The sequence below is a fragment of the Oncorhynchus gorbuscha genome, linkage group LG22, assembly GCF_021184085.1.
Source record: "Oncorhynchus gorbuscha isolate QuinsamMale2020 ecotype Even-year linkage group LG22, OgorEven_v1.0, whole genome shotgun sequence".
NCBI lineage: Eukaryota > Metazoa > Chordata > Actinopteri > Salmoniformes > Salmonidae > Oncorhynchus > Oncorhynchus gorbuscha.
This window is the reverse complement of record NC_060194.1, coordinates 19,589,410-19,608,686: the sequence shown is the minus strand read 5'-3', so window position 1 is coordinate 19,608,686 and position 19,277 is coordinate 19,589,410. Positions and strand designations below refer to the sequence as shown.

General features: G+C 41.9%; 1 protein-coding gene across 4 annotated transcripts in view; it reads left to right on the top strand.

The window, feature by feature from the left end:
* LOC124009370 (ras GTPase-activating protein nGAP-like) overlaps window positions 1-19,277 on the top strand; it is a 98,497-nt gene that overhangs the window by 21,588 nt on the left and 57,632 nt on the right. For 2 of the 4 annotated variants that reach the window (XM_046321138.1, XM_046321139.1), the window contains exon 1: window positions 8,291-8,983. The exons of 1 other annotated variant lie outside the window; for it this stretch is intronic. In XM_046321138.1, the coding sequence (XP_046177094.1) occupies window positions 8,440-8,983 (544 nt within the window). In that variant the 5' untranslated portion in view covers window positions 8,291-8,439. Of the gene's footprint in view, window positions 1-8,290; window positions 8,984-19,277 lie in introns of those variants that run through there. One more of the 4 variants, XM_046321137.1, reaches the window with a different exon arrangement.

The following is a 19,277-nucleotide window of genomic DNA, read 5'->3' as shown; positions in this document are numbered from 1 at the left end:
TTATCAAAATTGCAGTTCCTCTTGCTTTGGAGTTGAAAGAGGATGCAAAAACTTGTCCTACCCATTCCCTCTTCAATTTCTTGTGTTCACTGACTGTAAGATGTGTTTCTTGTAAAAACACAATGTCAGCTTTTAATTTCTTACGGTATGTATACTCTTTTCCTTTTAATCGGGCTGTTAAGACCTTTGAAGTTGAATGTGACATATTTTAGTGGATTAAGCATAGGTTGGGTTTCAAATATGTAACTGAATAGAAATCTATCATATGCAGATAATTAGGAAATGTTTCAACTTTGGTTTGAGCACAAAAGTGACCTGTATGTCTCTTTAGGAAGGAAACAATAAACATAGAAAAAAGGAAGAAAAAATAAATAAAAATCCCACCCACCCCGATTGTCAGGCTAAAACAACAATCCCAACAATCAAACATGAATACACTTGTAGAGATACGTTGCTGCTCGCTTTCCATCTTGCTCTTACTAGCTAAACCTTGGCGTAAACTAAAACCTGCGAGCTCTCTAAATTAAACAAATGTCGTGAATATATATTTATGGCTGAATATTTACTGCCCACGGTAAGGGATGCTTGAGTCTCTTTTCGGAAGATTAACATAAATGAAGGGGAAAGCAGTGGACCTAAACCCACTTATTGCTTCGCACAGTAGATATGGACTAAACCCAAATATACTCTCCTGTAAATGTAATAGAACTCACCCCGGGAAGATACGGTTAGTTGAAAATGTACAAATCAATTATAGTGACCAGGAGATACCAGCAGTTCAATCCGGATAAGAGAGATCCCCCAGAGAGACTGTCCTGGCTCAGATGTTGCTCAGTTCTTTGAGAAAAGTGCACTTCTCCCGGTGTGTTGAAGAGATGGCTTCGGCCTTTGTACTGAACTTTCATCCGCGCAGGGTGGATGAGGTAGCCGGTGATGTTCTTCTCCTTCAGTGCTTTGGCGGCAGGTCTGAACTGCTTGCGGCGCCTGGCGAGATCCGCGCTCATATCTGGGAAAAGGCTGACCCTCTTTCCATCGATGGTGATGTCCCCTTTGGCTCTTGCGAGTTGCAGTATCTTCTCTCTGTCTTGGAAACGGAGGAACCTGATCAGGACTGCTCGTGGGGGCTCATCTGGCCGGGGTTTCGGCGCTGATGTTCTGTGGGCGCGTTCGATTTCCAGCGGCTTGGTGAAGTTGATTATGCCTAGGACCCCCGGGATCCATTGAGTGAAGAAACGGACCGGGTCATGGCCCTCGCTGTCCTCTTTCATTCCCACCACACGGATATTACTACGTCTACTCTGGTTCTCCATCTGATCTACCTTGTTTTTGAGGTAGGCATTGTCCTTTTGCAGTTGTATCAAGACCTGGTCGTGTCTAGCGACGGTATCTTCAACTGGTGCTAATGCGCAACTCTGCCTCAGTCGTTCTCAAAAGGAGATCATTCATGGAGGATTTCAGGTCGTCAATGGAAGAATGGAGTTCAGCCGATTTCTTATCAATTTTCAGAGAAAGACCTCTGGTACCATCCTGAATCTCCCGGAGGAGAGTAGCCAGCATGTCGGCAGGCTCGCAAGAGGCTGCTGAGAGCAACAGTCTGGAACTGCCGTCTGAGTTATGAGGGCTAATGCTAATCTTGCTAGCTGTAGCGTTATCGTTATCTTGGGAATTAACAACGTTTTGGTCGTCCTTCTTGCCTCTCGGTCGGAGGTCCATGGCTCTTTGGGAAGGTAAGTACTTGACAATTTATCAGCCGATAAATATTATTATTAGAATATTGTTTCAACGTTGTTATTTAGGTAAAAATAGAATAACTTTGAAGAGCTCGGTTTGTCAACGTCTGCTCAGCTCCGCGGCATCACGTGCTCCCCCATTTGCTAACATTTCTAAACCTGTTTTCGATTTGTCTTATGGCGTGTTGTGTGTAGATTGATGAGGAAATACATGTATTTAATCCTTTCTAGGATAAGGCTGTAATATAGCAAAATGTATAAAAAGCGAAGGGGGTCTGAATATTTTTCCGAATGCGCTCTATTAGTGTTTTATTTTTCTGGTTTTAAAAAATATTTTATTTTATTTTTTACAAATGTTAGTAATACTGCAAAAAAAATGGGGCAAAGCAATTCACTTTTTTTATTTATACAAAGTGTTATGTTTGGGGCAAATCCAACACAACATATTACTGAGTACCACTCTCAATATTTCCAAGCATAGTGGTGGCTGCATTATGTTTTTATTTAACCTTTAACTAAACAAGTCAGTCAAGAACAAATTTCGTATTTATAGTGATGGCCTACTCCAGCCAAACCCTCCCCTAACCTGGACGACGCTGGGCCAATTGTGCGCCATCCTATGGGACTCCCGATCACGGCCGGTTGTGATACAGCCTGCGATCGAACCAGGGTCTCTAGTGATGCCTCTAGCACTGTGATGCAGTGCCTTAGACTGCTGTGCCACTCAGGAGCCCTATGTGTTAACCTCTCTGCGCACGGAACCCGGTAGTGGGCTGTAATTTGACAACATACGGTGATCGCTACATAAATAGTCACATTAAACATTCATGAAAATACAAGTGTCTCACGTGTCGAAAGCCTAGAATCTTGCTAATCCAACTGCGTTGTCAGATAATCGCATCGTATTCTTTCGCAGTAAATCCTTTTTTAAATCTGAGGATAGAGCCCCATAAAAAAAACATCTATTTCAACCAGCACAGGCGTAACAATCACAAACTGCAATAAAATAAATTGTTTACCTTTGACGATCTTCCTCTGTTTGCAATCCCAATGCTCATTGTTAACTTCTTGCGGCGAGCCATCCCGGATCCGGGATCGTGAATACAGCCTCAAGCTCATTACCATAACGCAACGTTAACTATTCATGAAAATCGCAAATGAAATTAAATCGATATGCTAGCTCTCAAGCTTAGCCTTTTGTTAACAACACTGTCATCTCAGATTTTCAAAAATATGCTTCTCAACCATAGCAAACTAGCATTTAGCATTTAGTGTTAGCATTAGCATTTAGCGTTAGCATTAGCAGGCAACATTTTCACAAAAACCAGAAAAACATTCAAATAAAATAATTTACCTTTGAAGAACTTCGGATGTTTTCAATGAGGAGACTCTCAGTTAGATAGCAAATGTTCAGTTTTCCTGAAAGATTATTTGTGCAGGAGAAATCGGTCCGTTTTATGCGTCATGTTTGGCTACCAGAAAACCCCCAAAATTCAGTTATAAAAACGCCAAACTTTTTCCAAAATAACTCCATAATATCGACTGAAACATGGCAAACGTTGTTTAGAATCAATCCTCAAGGTGTTTTTCTACATATCTCTTCAATTATTTATCGTTCCTGGAAGTGTGCTTCTCCCTCTGAATCGCATTGTAAAATGATTGCAGCTGAGAATTACGCACCAACTTAGACAAAGGACACCGGGCGGACCCCTGGCAAATGTAGTCTCTTATGGCCAATCTTCCAAATGATATGCCTACAAATACGTCACAATGCTGCAGACATCTTGTACGAACGGCAGAGAGCATAAGCTCGTTCACGGCACATTCACAGCCATATAAGGAGACAATAGTAAAACAGAGCCTCAAAAATTCTGCTCATTTCCTGTTTGAGGTTTCATCTTGGTTTTGCCTGTAGCAACAGGTCTGGGGCACTCACAGATAATATCTTTGCAGTTTTGAAAACGTCAGTGTTTTCTTTCCAAAGCTGCCAGTTATATGCATAGTCGAGCATATTTTCGTGACAAAATATTGCGCATAAAACGGGCACGTTTTTTAAATCTAATAATGACATAGCGCCCCCATAGGTTGAAGAGGTTAAACAATGTTTTTTTGTTTGATAAAATACATTTTTATAGCCTAACACAAAACATTTTGTGAACCGCTTGGGTCGTGAATTCCGTCTCATTCCATTTTCGACGACACATTCGAGGTAAATACACACACAGAACGTGACTTTTCCAGTCATGTTTGGTTTCATTGCAATCAACTGGTTTGTTTGTAACACAACCAAACCTGAAGGGTCAATTCGCGGGACGTATTGACTGAAAAAAAAAAGATTTGAAGACTAGTAATGACATTGTGCTCCAATGATTTTCCCGCTGTTTCGTTGATTGACTGTATTTTAAGGACCGGGGAGTTTTTCAGGATAAAAAAGAAACAGAATGGAGCTAAGCACAGGCAAAGTCGTAGAGGAAAACCTGGTTCAGTCTGCATTCCACCAGGCACTGGGAGATTAATTCACTTTTCAGCAGGACAATAATCCAAAACGTAAGGCCAAATCTACACTAGAGTTGCTTACTGAGAAGACAGTGAATGTTCTGGAGTGGCTGAATTACAGTTGACTTAAATCAGTTTGAAAATCTATGGCAAGACCTGAAAATGGTTGTCTAGCAATGATCCACAACCAATTTGACAGAACTTGAAGAATAATACAAAATAAATAAACAAATGTAATGTTGCACAGTCCAGGTGTGGAAAGCTCTGAGACTTCCCCACAAAGACTTCTATAAAGTATTATCTCAGGGGTGTGAATACTTATGTAAATGAGATATTTCTGTATTTCCTTTTGAATAAATTTGCAGAAATGTCTAAAACATGTTTTCATTTTGTCATTATGGGGTGTTGTGTGTGTGTGTGGATGTGTTAGAAAAAAACTATTTAATCCATTTTAAATTCGGACTGAAACACAACAAAATGTGGATTACTTCGAGGGGTATGAATGTTTCCTCAAGGCACTGTATTTCACAACTGTTGTCGTTCAACACCAACAAAAATGAATCAGCTGATGATAAAAAAAAATGTCTAATTTCACAGAAAGATGCTTATTATATTGAAAGGCAAACACTGCCATTAATACAAGGAACGAAAAGTGCTTTTTTATTAGAATGTATTAATGTTACCTAAAATACCATGATGCCTCAGACTGCTCTAGTTTTAAGTCATACTTAATTAAATGTTTTAGGCATACTTGCCCAAAGCCTTTTTGTTTTATAGTTATTGGTTGGTGTTGATGGATGGTGTGAAAACTAGAGAAAATACAATATTTAAAATGAAACTATATTACAGAAACTAGATATAGGCCAATATATAGTATAGGCTGTTTTTAGCCTTCAGCCTTTATATAACCATATTAATTAATTTATATACAATATTCTGCCTGTATGAACAAATGTATATAGGCCTAGGTTACAATATTCTACCCATATGAACACTTATTTTAGGCCATAACTGAACCAGTTTCGGTAGTCTATATACTAAGGAAATATTGTGCCACTTGTGACACAGCCATGCTTTTCTTTCTTCTAAAACTAAAGCATCCATATCAAGGTTTTCAATCGTCAGTCTTGCTGTGGTGGGTTTCAAGTTGTGCTCCCTCCATTTCTGTCCCTGATAAGGATGTGCACTCCAATAAGCCCCGATGACAAAGGAAAGGCGGAGTGACTATGGCCTGTAGCTAGCCCCCAGTGGGACTCCTCTCCCATTTCCTTTCTGATCACAGAGGACTGGGGCCCAGCCAGGGCACCGCATTTAGCAGGACACATTAATATTTATGACACCATGCCATTCAGTTCGGGGTGGCCGGCAGCCGAGTGAGTGACATAGTGGGGAGAACAAGTATTTGATACACTGCTGATTTTGCAGGTTTTCCTACTTACAAAGCATGTAGAGGTCTGTAATTGTTTTTATCGTAGGTACACTTCAGCTGTGAGAGACTGAATCTAAAACAAAAATCCAGAAAATCACATTGTATGATTTTTAAGTAATTCATTTACATTTTATTGCATGACATAAGTATTTGATAACCTACCAACCAGTAAGAATTCCGGCTCTCACAGACCTGTTAGTTTTTCTTTAAGAAGTCCTCCTGTTCTCCACTCATTACCTGTATTAACTGCACCTGTTTGAATGTGTTACCTGTATAAAAGACACCTGTCCACACACTCAATCAAACAGACTCCAACCTCTCCACAATGGCCAAGACCAGAGAGCTGTGTAAGGACATCAGGGATAAAATTGTAGACCTGCACAAGGCTGGGATGGGCTACAGGACAATATGCAAGCAGCTTGGTGAGAAGGCAACAACTCTGTTGGACAATTATTTAAAAAATGGAAGAAGTTCAAGATGACGGTCAATCACCCTCGGTCTGGGGCTCCCAGCAAGATCTCACCTCGTAGGGCATCAATGATCATGAGGAAGGTGAGGGATCAGCCCAGAACTACATGGCAGGACCTGGTCAATGACCGATGAAGAGAGCTGGGACCACAGTCTCAAAGAAAACCATTAGTAACAAACTACGCCGTCATGGATTAAAATCCTGCAGCGCACGCAAGGTCCCCCTACCCAAGCCAGCGCATGTCCAGGCCTGTCTGAAGTTTGCCAATGACCATCTGGATGATCCAGAGGAGGAATGGGAGAAGGTCATGTGGTCTGATGAGACAAAAATAGAGCTTTATGGTCTAAACTCCACTCGCTGTGTTTGGAGGAAGAAGGATGAGTAAAACCCCAAGAACACCATCCCAACCGTGAAGCATGGATGTGGAAACATTCTTTGAGGATGCTTTTCTGCAAAGGGGACATGACGACTGCACCATATTGAGGGGAGGATAGATGGGGCCATGTATCGCAAGATCTTGGCCAACAACCTCCTTCCATCAGTAAGAGCATTGAAGATGGTTCGTGGCTGGGTCTTCCAGCATGACAACGATCTGAAACACACAGCCAGGGCTACTAAGGAGTGGCTCCATAAGAAGCATCTCATGGTCCTGGAGTGGCCTAGCCAGTCTCCAGACCTGAACCCAATAGAAAATCTTTGAAGGGAGCTGAAAGTCCGTATTGCCCAGCGACAGCCCTGAATGTCATGTCATAAGGTGAATGCACCAATTTGTAAGTCGCTCTGGATAAGAGCGTCTGCTAAATGACTTAAATGTAAATGTAAATGAAGGATCTGGAGAAGGTCTGTATGGAGGAGTGGGCCAAAATCCGTGCTGCAGTGTGTGCAAACCTGGTCAAGAACTACAGGAAACATATGATCTCTGTAATTGCAAACAAAGGTTTCTGTACCAAATATTAAGTTTTGCTTTTCTGATGTATCAAATACTTATGTCATGCAATAAAATGCTAATGAATGACTTAATCATACAATGTGATTTTTCTGGATTTTTGTTTTAGATTCCGTCTCTCACAGTTGAAGTGTACCTATGATAAAAATTACAGACATGCTTTGTAAGTAGGAAAACCTGCTAAATTGGCAGTGTATCAAATACTTGTTCTCCCCACTGTATAAGCCACATGGTCTACGTCATGTGGTAGTTGATGATGGAAAATGCCACAGTGGCTGGGTTGAATGGATGTTATGATTGATATTTGAGGAATGACTCCAATAGCCAACATTTTGTGAATGCTAGTAATGGGTATTGAATAGGAAGTATACCCATGAGAACATGTGGAATCAAAACATTTTCCATGTTCAGGACCACTTCACTGTGGAATTGCCAGTGCTGCACTTTTCGCTCTTAACTCGATGAGTGTATGCGCTAAACTACTTCAGCATCCATTGACACACAGTCCCCATCATGGAAACTGTTATGTTCCCCGGTGTTAGACACCCCCTCCAGTTCCCCCGGAGTTAATGGCACTCCCTTGACAATCATAAATTGTTTGAATTACTTACTAATGCTCCCATCTCCTGTTTTAAATTAGGCGTACTTGAAATGTCAAAAGGCATAATGTTTTTTTCTTTTGCTCTCAAGTGTAACGTTGGTTAATTATGCCCTACAACTAAAAACCCCTCTGGAGGTCTTCTTCACACTTACATTTTAAATGTGTGAAGGACTCCAGTGAATGGCAGGGGTCTAATTTAATTTAGCCGACATAATGTGTTTTGTAGCAAATGGATTGCAGCAGTATTGTGGCGTCTAGACTGTTATGCTGACAGTGGAAGTTACACAATGTACGTAATGCAATATTTTGTTGGAACATCTGATTGAGAAATATTGCCTAGTCTTCGGGGTGTTTGCGACGTCTATGAAAAATGTATATTCATATCATGGCGCAGTAATGACAACAAACAGTCCTTTCCATCTTTTAAAAAGATCTCCAAGACCGATCTAAAAAAAAATCTCTTGACTGTTGATACGGAAAACCACAACCTGAGGCCTACAGTATAATAGCATCTGATTGGAGCGTCTAAGGAAGCATACGTATACATCTGACACCCCACTTCCTCTCAGGAAGGCCACAGTCAGCCAGTAAGCAAGATACTGAACTCTCAGATCTGAAACGTACTACTCAAATACGGAACATTACCAATACACAAAGAAATGGTCGCTGTAGTCTGTTAAAATATTACAAAGCTGTCAACCAACCATCAGGTTTAGCAGCCATTCGATGGTGACCTTCATCTGAAAGCTTTTAGGTTTACATTCGATTATGAGTCTACCGAGAAAGTTTCCAGAGCACAGCAGACGATCTGGTCCGAAACCACCTCAGTTTGGCATGGAGGGCTCTTACCACTGGCACCATTACAGAACGCGCTGGCTGAAGCAGCACTCCAAGTCCTTTCCTGAGCAGCCACTGAGCGGCTACGAGTGGAGGACCTCTTCCAGGCTGACACCTAAAATACCAAACGTGCCGAGGTTGGACAGTAATGATCACATTGTAATGGAACCTATCCACTTCAGGGTATTGAGTCTACCTAGGAGGACTACCACCACCACCAGCAGTACCGGACCTGTGGAGCAGCACAGTGGGCAGGGGAGGATGCGGTCTCTGCTCTCCCTGATTCCCTACCAAAGGTCTGTGTCAGAGCCAGGGGCTGGCAGCAGCACAAAGCAGACTGCAGTCAGGAAGGTGCGCTTAGACGAGCAGGAGCAAAATGTCCCCTTTGTCCACGGCCTGTTGTCCTCTGTATCACAGAGGATCAGTAGGATTCTCAGCATCAAGGATGAGCCAGATCCTGAGAACCAAGTGCCTGGTAGGAGAGCTCTCTCTCTACTCTCTCTACTCTCTCACTCAGTCACTCACTCTCTCAATCTCTCAATACAATTTAAGGGGCTTTATTGGCATGGGAAACGTGTTAACATTGCCAAAGCAAGTGAGGTAGATAATATACAAAAGTGAAATAAACAATAAAATTACACATACAGAAGTTTCAAAAGAATAAAGACATTAAAAATGTCATTATGTATATTTACAGTGTTGGAACAATGTACAAATGGTTAAAGTACACAATAGAAAATAAATGAGCATAAATATGGGTTGTATTTACAATGGTGTTTGTTCTTCACTTGTTGCCCTTTTCTTGTGGCAACAGGTCACAAATCTTGCTGCTGTGATGGCACACTGGAATTTTACCCAGTAGATATGGGAGTTTACCAAAATTGGGTTTGTTTTCGAATTCTTCGTGTATCTGTGTAATCTGAGGGAAATATGTGTCTCTAATATGGTCATACATTGGGCAGGTTAGGAAGTGCAGCTCAGTTTCCACCTCATTTTGTGGGCAAGAGAGCCATGTCTGCCTATGGCGGCCTTTCTCAATAGCAAGGCTATGCTCACTGAGTCTGTACATAATCAAAGCTTTCCTTAAGTTTGGGTCAGTCACAGTGGTCAGGTTTTCTGCCACTGTGTACTCTCTGTTTAGGGCCAAATAGCATTCTTATTTACTGTTTTTGTTTTGTTAATTCTTTCCAATGTGTCAAGTAATTATATTTTTGTTTTCTCATGATTTGCTTGGGTCTAATTGTGCTGCTGTCCTTGGGTTCTGTGGGGTCTCTCTCTCTCTCTCTCTCTCTCTCTGTCCATCCTCTTTAGATTGACATAGGGACAATTATTCTAATAGTGCCCCATTTAGATTACTGCTATTATTTACTGCAATACAGGTGTGTACATTTTAGTCATTTAGAAGATACCATTAACCAGAGTGACTTACAGTAATGAGTGCATACATTTTCATACAGCGCCATGCTCTGCCAACTGAGCTACAAGGGACTACTGTGCATTTTCAGATCTTTCCTCTGTGCTGTGGGGAGGAGTCTGCTGCTAATTGATAGTAAGGGATCTGCCTTTGGCCTGCCTTTCCAATAAAGGAGTAGATATTCACAATTTAATTGACTCAAATCCTGTAATGCTCAACCAAAGAGCAGGGTGTCTGAACATTTTTTGCTGGAAGTTAATGCTAATTGTATTTTCCAACTAAACTATCACATGACATGTAATACTCTGAGGCTCAAAAAATAACGACTGCATTTTGTCTTCCTATTCCCGACAAACAACATGAAAAGGAAGAAATATATTGCCTGAAAATTGCTAGATCGTTTCTGATCTGAAGAACCATGGCATTTTATTTCCCATCAGCATATGAGAATTGAGCGGTGCGTGATAGCCCTGTTGATTTGTCATGCTGAAATGAATGGAAACATTCGCGGATATCTTTCACCCCACAGCACATCTGCAGTGTGTATGCTCAGGTCACACATGCATTTAGGCCAACTGTAATTCAAGAGCAGAAATGACAATGCTTATTCAACCGTGGTTTGGCGTTCTTCTATTTCATGTTCCTGAAATGAGTCATAAGGGAACATTGGGGCTGTTGTAGGGTTGGTTAGGACTGATGTGTTACATTGGCTTTTGTAGGGGAAAACACACTTTGGTGATTTAAATTTCACTTCCTTATGTTAAAAAATTGCATTTTACCAAGACAAATGTGGTTATTCATGTTCTGAATCAGTAGGCTCTTTCTCTAACATGTCATGAACATTGTATCCAAAAAGTTGGATTTAATAAAGTAATACATCCAATAATAAGCACTGAGCTCTGTTGACATTGGGGTTGCAGGTTTCTCTTTTGAGGATTTTACATTTTGTGCTCGTCGCCGTCTTCAATGTTGTTTCCGCGTGTCGCAAAAAGCAAAGTTGGACACGAGCTGAATTGAAAATAAAAAGCCTGGAATTTCACACAGACGCTTGTTTTTGGAAAAATAAAAGTCAAAAGAATTTCAAATTCATATGTAAAGCGTGCACAAAAATATGAAAATACTTTTGAACGGATTATGATGGGGTTATAAGGTCTGGACCATTGGTTTTCTTAGAGGATTATCTACACAATGAACATTATTTTATCCATTGGTCTAAAGGTGCGTTTTTGATTGGACACCCTAGCTTTTGTGTAATAAGTCTAAGATGTGTAAATATTCCTACTTTTTCTAAGCGTCTGAAGGTGTAGTCCACTAGGCCCTGTGGACAGTTTACGCTGTCACAAAAATGGCTTCCCCTGTGTATTTGTAGCATGTTTAGTTTATTGAGAGGGGGGGGGGGGGGGGATATGTAGAGGGGTGGGGGAGGGTATTGCCTGAGTGTTAAATCATCCTTATTATGCAGCAGTGTTCTCAAACATTTCAACATAAGTCTAAGGAAGCCTCCATGGAGCCCGCTGTACTAGCCTGTAACTGTAGGCTCACTATGACATGAAACCACAATGCTCTCCATTTGATGTTCACTTCTCCTTGATAGTGTAAGCAATGTGGGCTTCCTCATTGTAGATTCAAAGAACCTCCCTCAGGCCTACCTACATTTCTCACACCAAGCAGTCAGCTGAGGCTTCTCTCATGAAAATGAATTGAAACTAATCCTAATTGGAGGACAATAAAACGGTATGCATCCATGTGCCTGAACTAAAAATGTTCAGTTAGTCTCATGCCTCCCGCCTGTTCTGTGATAAACCTAAATTAGATTGCCTTGCGCATCTTCCAGCCAAATATATTACATTTCAAAGGTTGGTTGCTCTGTGAGTGCTCACAAAAACAGAGCCTGCTGAATGCGGAGGGGAAACTGCATTACCCCACCTTTCGTATGCAAATGCCCCTCTGCAAATAAATGTACCATGCTATAACAAAAAGAATGTGGCAGCAGCACCTAAGAGCTCATTAACCTTTCAAAGCTCGGGCCAACGTTTGCACCCAGTCCTGGGAAAACTAACCGTAGCTTTGCATTTGATTTGGGGCATCTACCGGAATGAGGCCTGGTAGGGGCTTTATGTATTAAAAGAGACATCTGTTGTGATGGACCACTGTTCTGAAACAGGGAAGAATGTGTGTGTCAGATATGCACGACTTGATGGTTATGTGAGATAAGCTTGTGTGTCTGTCTGCGCACCTCTTCACTGAACGATTAACCTCTGCTTATCTAATAGGCTATAGGCTTCACGTGATAAGAAATGACATTGGGTGATTCCCTATGGGCCCTGTTCAAATGTGGTGCTCTATATAGTGAGTAGTGTGCCATTTGGGATGCACACATTATCCCTCACCTTTGACCTCAGAGACTCCACCCCTTCCCATGCTCCAAGCACAGAGGGTTGACCCTTTTGAAACAAGGAAAAAAGAAGCCCATGCAAATGTGAGAAACCTCACTAATGGCAGCGTATTTAAATATTTAACAATGTCATTTATCCCCATCGTCCTGCACTGAATACAAACGATTTATTGTGACTGTTTTTGGACAGCTAGAAATACTTGTCCCATGGGGTACCTATGGCTATGTAGGTAGGACTAATGTAGATTTTTATATACACACACACACACACACACACACACACACACACACACACACACACACACACACACACACACACACACACACACACACACACACACACACACACACACACACACACACACACACACACACACACACACACACACACACACACACACAGAGTTGAAGTCGGAAGTTTACATACACCTTAGCCAAATACATTTAAACTCAGTTCTTCACAATTACTGGGATTTAATCAGAGTAAAAATTCCCTGTTTTAGGTCAGGCAGGATCACCACTTTATTTTAAGAATGTGAAATGTCAGAATAGTAATAGTGATTTATTTCAGCTTTTATTTATTTCCTCACATTCTCAGTGGGTCAGAAGTTTACATACATTCAATTAGTATTTGGTAGCATTGCCTTTAAATTGTTTAACCTGCGTCAAAGTTTTGGGGTTGCCTTCCATAAGCTTCCCACAATAAATATTGGCTCATTCCTCCTGACAGAGCTGGTGTAACGGAGTTAGGTTTGTAGGCCTCCTTGCTCACACACATGCTTTTTCAGTTCTGCCCACAGATTTTCTATAGGATTGAGATCAGGGCTTTGTGATGGCCACTCCAATACCTTGACTTTGTTGTCCTCAAGCCATTTTGCCACAACTTTGGAAGTATGCTTGGGGTCAATGTCCATTTGGAAGACCCATTTGCGACCAAGCTTTAACTTCCTGACTGATGTCTTGAGATGTTGCTTCATCTCATGATGCCATCTATTTTGCGAAGTGCACCAGTCCCTCTTGCAGCAAAGCACCCCCACAACATGATGCTGCCACCCCCGTGCTTCACGGTTGTGATGTTGTTCTTCTGCTTGCAAGCCTCCCCCTTTTTCCTCCAAACATAACAATGGTCATTATGGCCAAACAGTTCTATTTGTGTTTCATCAGACCAGTGGACATTTCTCAAAGTACCATCTTTGTCCCCATGTGCAGTTGCAAACCGTAGTCTGTCTTTTTTGTGGTGGTTTTGGAGCAGTGGTTTCTTACTTGCTGAGCGGCCTTTTAGGTTATGTCGATATGGACTCGTTTTTACTGTGGATATAGATACTTTTGTACCCGTTTCCTCCAGCATCTTCACAAGGTCCTTTGCTGTTGTTCTGGGATTGATTTGCACTTTCTGCACCAAAGTACGTTCATCTCTAGGAGACAGAGCGTCTCCTTCCTGAGCGGTATGACGGCTGCGTGGTCCCATGGTGTTTATATTTGCATACTATTGTTTGTACAGATGAACGTGGTACCTTCAGGCATTTGGAAATTGCTCCCAAGGATGAACCAGACTTGTGGAGGTCAACAATTTATTTTCTGAGGTCTTGTCTGATTTTCTTTTGATTTTCCCATGATGTCAAGCAAAGAGGCACTGAGTTTGAAGGTAGGCCTTGAAATACATCCACAGGTACACCTCCAATTGACTCAAATGATTTAGAAGCCTATCAGAAGCGTCTAAAGCCATGCCATAATTTTCTGGAATGTTCCAAGCTGTTTAAAGGCACAATCAACTTAGTGAATGTTAACTACCAACTGGAATTTTGATACAGTGAATTATAAGTGAAATAATCTGTCTGTAAACAACTGTTGGAAAAATTACTTGTGTCATGCACAAAGGAGATGTCCTAACCAACTTGCCAGAACTATAGTTTGTTAACAAGGAATTTGTGGAGTCGTTGAAAAATGAGTTTTAATGGCTCCAACCTAAGTGTGTGTAAAATTCAGACTTCAACTGTATATATCTTTACATTTTATAAACATGTGAACTTTCCAATTCTTCGTGCAGCGGTCTATGGCACTGCATCTCAGTTGAAGAGGTGTCACTACAGTCCCTGGTTCGATTCCAGGCTGTATCACATCCAGCCGCGATTGGGAGTCCCATAGGGCGGCGCAAAATTGGCCCAGCGTCTTACGGGTTAGGCCGGGGTAGGCCATCATTGTAAATAAGAATGTGTTCTTAACTGACTTGCCTAATTAAGTAAAGGTTAAATAAAAAAAATGAAAAATATATCCAGACATGTCTGTGGGCTGAGCTTGTAAAACAATTTCACTCACTCCAGTAGCGCTGTGCATTTAATAGAATGGAATGGGACTTATTTTTAGGACTTTTTATGGTGAATGAACATGCCCATCTCAATTGTGAATGTCAGCATTTAAGCTAGCTGAATTCCTGTCATGTTCCTTTACTCATGCATGCCTGATTAGAAATGGAGTGCCACTGCTTTGCCGAGATAAGTTGTTTATGCTCAGATGGTCATACATTCATTCACATATACATCTATCCTCTGTATTGGCCTCCCGAGTGGCACAGCGGTCTAAGGCACTGCATCTCAGTGCTGGAGGCGTCACTTCAGACATCCTGGTTCAAATCCAGGCTGTATCACAACCGGCTGTGATTGGGAGTCCCATAGGCGGCGCACAATTGGCTCAGTGTCATCCTGGTTTTGCCGGTGTAGGCCGGCATTGTAAATAAGAATTTGTTCTTAACTGACTTGCCTAGTTAAATAAAAAAAAACATGTATTAGATGTGCAATTATCTAAACATGATACTTGTACAAATGACTATAAAATGCACTGGGCTCTAGGTATCTTTTTGTGATGATTGTGAGGCGGGGGTGAGTTTGTGGCTAGAACTGAGGCCTCAACGCGCAGTCTTGAATCACTTGACTCCTCTAAAATGAAATTCACCTAGTAATAACCAGGCTGCTGTCTGTTGTAACCTATGCCATAGAGATGAACAATGATTTATCTATATGGCCTATGCTGCTTTATCATATATTATCTTTGGGGAAAGCAGCAGTATGTAAGGTGCGTCCCAAATGGCACCCTATGACCAGGGCCCATAGGGAATAGAGACGCAACCCTAGTCTAGTGTCTTCCTACCCCCTTCAGGGAGCAGCTGGTCAGAGAGCGAGAACACCTTACTGTGATTACAGATAGCCCTCTATACTAAGAAAGCATAACAAAAAACCCTGAATCAACCTCCACTCTGTGGTCCCACATGGCTTACAGCTGGAATGCCAGACAATTCAATAAAGACAGGGCCACATTCACGAGCCAATCAGTTAATTGCAATAATTTCTTCCTTTTGAGTCAGGCTCCACCTCTATCGCTCCAGCTACCAATTACTGTTGTTAATATGCAATGTTCTTGAATAGCTTGCTTTTGTCTTCTGGGATACAAAGGCCTGCATTTCAGCTATTGTAGTTAAGCCCCTGTAATATAGGGAGAACAATACAGCTATTATGTCCTATTCCCAATTTTGTGGTGAGTTTTTTCTTTCTTTAGTGACAGACTGCGTGCGTGTAGCTGTGTACAGTAGGTCAGTTTCAGTACCACACCTCTCTCTGTTTGTGTCTGTTTGTATTCTAAACCCTCCTCTCTTTCCTCCCTCTCCCCACCTGTTGGCCAGGTTTTCTGGATAAAGGAGATGTCAGGCCATTGTCATTGGAGGAGCTGCTTTTATTCGCTGGTTGCCACAGCGACCTGGCTATTGCTTACACATAGGTATAGGTTGGTCTCTGCCTGTGTAGGGCTTGAGGTTAAGATTGTTGGCGCACACAGAGCATCCTCTATTGCCCTATGTAGTAGAGGCTCTGGGTGTGGACCCACCTGGCAGCAAACACTATGGGAATTACGTGTGGCGAAATGTATTACGCTTTTACTGGGTTGCAGCCTAAAATGTAGGTTTATGTCCCACGTGATAATTGTGTTGTTCGGCGTGGTGAGTCACCCTTGAGCTAAAGGACGTTGTTTTTTAGATGTCTTTAAACAAGTGGTAAATGCCTCCAAACAGTTTCCCCCCATCAGAAAGAAAACACTGTGTGAGCACTGTGGTAATTTGGCAGGATATTCCCCACCATATTTAAGATTTCCAAACAGCTGCTTACTTCCCTGTTTTTAATCACGGCCGTAAGCAAATTCAGTAGGCTTATAGTCTACTTCTGGAGAGGTCAAAACCGAACTAACTTTTTTTTCTTCTCGAGAAACCATGTTCGCCTTTAAGCTTTTTTCCTGGGAAAATAGAAGTGAATTCTCTAGTTTGAGCCGCAAAGGAGAAGTTCAAGATCCTATATGTCGACTGCATTACAAATAGGTCTGTGTGTGTGAATGTCTGTGTGTCTGTGTTAGGGTTTCAGTTAGGAAAATGAGGTGCTGTACATTTTGACCAGCCATTTTTTTTGGAGAAATTTGGGAAATCTGCCAGACAAATATGCATTGGGTGCGTGACCTGATTAGGGTGTCCACCCACGGTGCTCAGAATGATAGAAATCCCATTTTAGGTTATATGGTAATTCATATTAATTGAACTTGCAAGTCAAGGACGCAACGATGTGCGAACGGTTCTTCTTACCGAATTCGGATGTGCAGTTTTACTTTTCCTCAGTCAACAAGACAAGTAACGAACAGTAAAATCACAAGCCTATGCCAATTTACTATCCCCCATAGTAGAAAAGTTGACCTATTCTGTTAGTTGGCTTGTCAATAAAAAAATGGACTCTGGGACAGTTGTGGGAAGATGGATTCCAAATTCATACAACCAGTAGGCTTATGCTGCATAAACAACATGTTAAAAATCATTGAGTCTGATGCAACAGATCAGAACGTTTAGCTTAAAATGTTGATAAACAATTTCTTCACATTAGAGTGCAGCAATGCTCACAAAGCAGTAGGCAGTTGTTCCATAATGTAATTAGCAGGAATTCTTTGTCAAAAGGGCACTGCACGTGTGCGCAGTTTCATGTGACAGAGATACAAAAAAATATCCATTAGAAATGTTGAGAGAGGAGATCTAATAGACTACTTTGAAGCAAGGTAAGACATGTCTCATAATATGTATTAAAAGAGTTCACGTTTCAAACAATTAAGTATTTATTTTTCTGAATGCATAGCCTACTGCCTCCAGGTCATTGCAAAGGGTCGTGTGAGGTGAAGCCTGCCTTCCTTTGTTTGAGAAGGCTGCTGTAGCTCTCGCGCTGTCTGACAGATTTTCTGCTTAGACTCGATCTGTATGCTGTCTGCGTGTGATTGAATAAGATGCATTACAAAAATACTTTGGTCTACACACACGGCAATTTAATTCCACTAAATTATGCAAATGAACCTATAGAACGATAAGCATGACCAGGCAAATGGATATCCATCAATGAAAATGCTAAAAAGCATTATTTTCCACAATAGTATTTTTTTCTTCTCCTGGACAATTGGCAATTTAAGTTTTTCGTCTTTTTTATTTTTTATAGGCCAAAAGCCAGCTATTACCGGATAACGGAAACCCTGGTCTGTATGTATGTGTGTGTGTTGAGGACGATCTATCCTGTATTGGCAGTGATGAGCAACCAAAGTATGCCCCTGAAACCCCACCCTGGACAGGTGGTAGAACCTCACCCTGGTTCTCAGACATTCCAGACAGGCCTCTGGAGGGTTGGGTTTCTCCCTGGCCATGTGGACTGGGCCTGGTCAGGGCCTGCAGCTGGACATCTCTGCCTGGTTGAGGACTGACCAGAGTATTCATAGATGCCACAAGTGCCAGTTGCCTTAGTTCCAGTCACACATTCTCTCTCTCCCTCGCTGTCCTCTCTTTCTGTCTTTCACACATGTATTGTAGACACACACCCAGTCAGAGGACCTCTGTTTCTCTCTTTCTGTCTTTCACACATGTATTGTAGACACACACCCAGTCAGAGGACCTCTGATTCTCTCTTTCTGTCTTTCACACATGTATTGTAGACGCAGACCCAGTCAGAGGACCTCTGTTTCTCTCACTGTTGCCACTATTTGTGTACTTTGCTTTGACCCCCTCCGGGTCACAAACTGGCAACGTTCTTTAACTTCCAGCTGGCAAGACTTCGCTGCTAATTGTTTTCAGACCCGTATGCCTCACAAACAAGCATATGGCAGTATGGGGGCTCAACTCTAGGACACCCACACAGTGACGACCTCATTACTCAATAACCAAAAGCATTACCTCTCTGTGAGCTGGGGAGCTGGTCGGATGATTTGTCTCCATTTCTTTTCTCCTGACGCTCACTTAGGCCAGGCAGCAATCACACACAGACAAACACACACACAGACACACAGAGACTTCTCTCTTGTCTAGAGAAGTTGACTCTTTTGCTGTTTGTTGACTGTAACAAAAGTGTTCCACTAGTGTATACACCCTTATGTTACACTAGAGAAATTGTTTCCATAGCTAGGGCTGACGGTGAGGAATTGTGAAGGGCAGAATCAACAACCTCTGCATAATCAACCCAGTTGCTTTGTGAGAAGGTGTTAAAGTTCAGAGTTAGCCATTGTTATGTAAATGCAGGGTGAAAAGTACCAGTGGCCTGGCTTTGGCCCCAAGTGAGAGCAGGTCCACTGGAGCCCTGGCCCAAGTGAGACACTGGTCTTTTGGGTAAGTCCTGGATGGAAATGTGCCATAAAAGTGGCTCTGATCATTAATGCTTTTCATTGAACTTACTGTAACTATCAAAGTGTCAGTGACAGATACAGGACCTTAAGCACTCTGTCGGTCTGTTTCCAGGGGGGGGTGTTCAGTGAGGGGGAACGTGTTTCCTGTTCTGTCCGTGAATTAACTGCTTTGTTGCACCCACACAACTCAGTACAAGTCCCCATAAGATTTTATAAACTCCCAAATGGGTTTTTGGGGTCTGATATCCCAGGCACAGATTAGGCCTAGTCCTGGACAAAAGCATG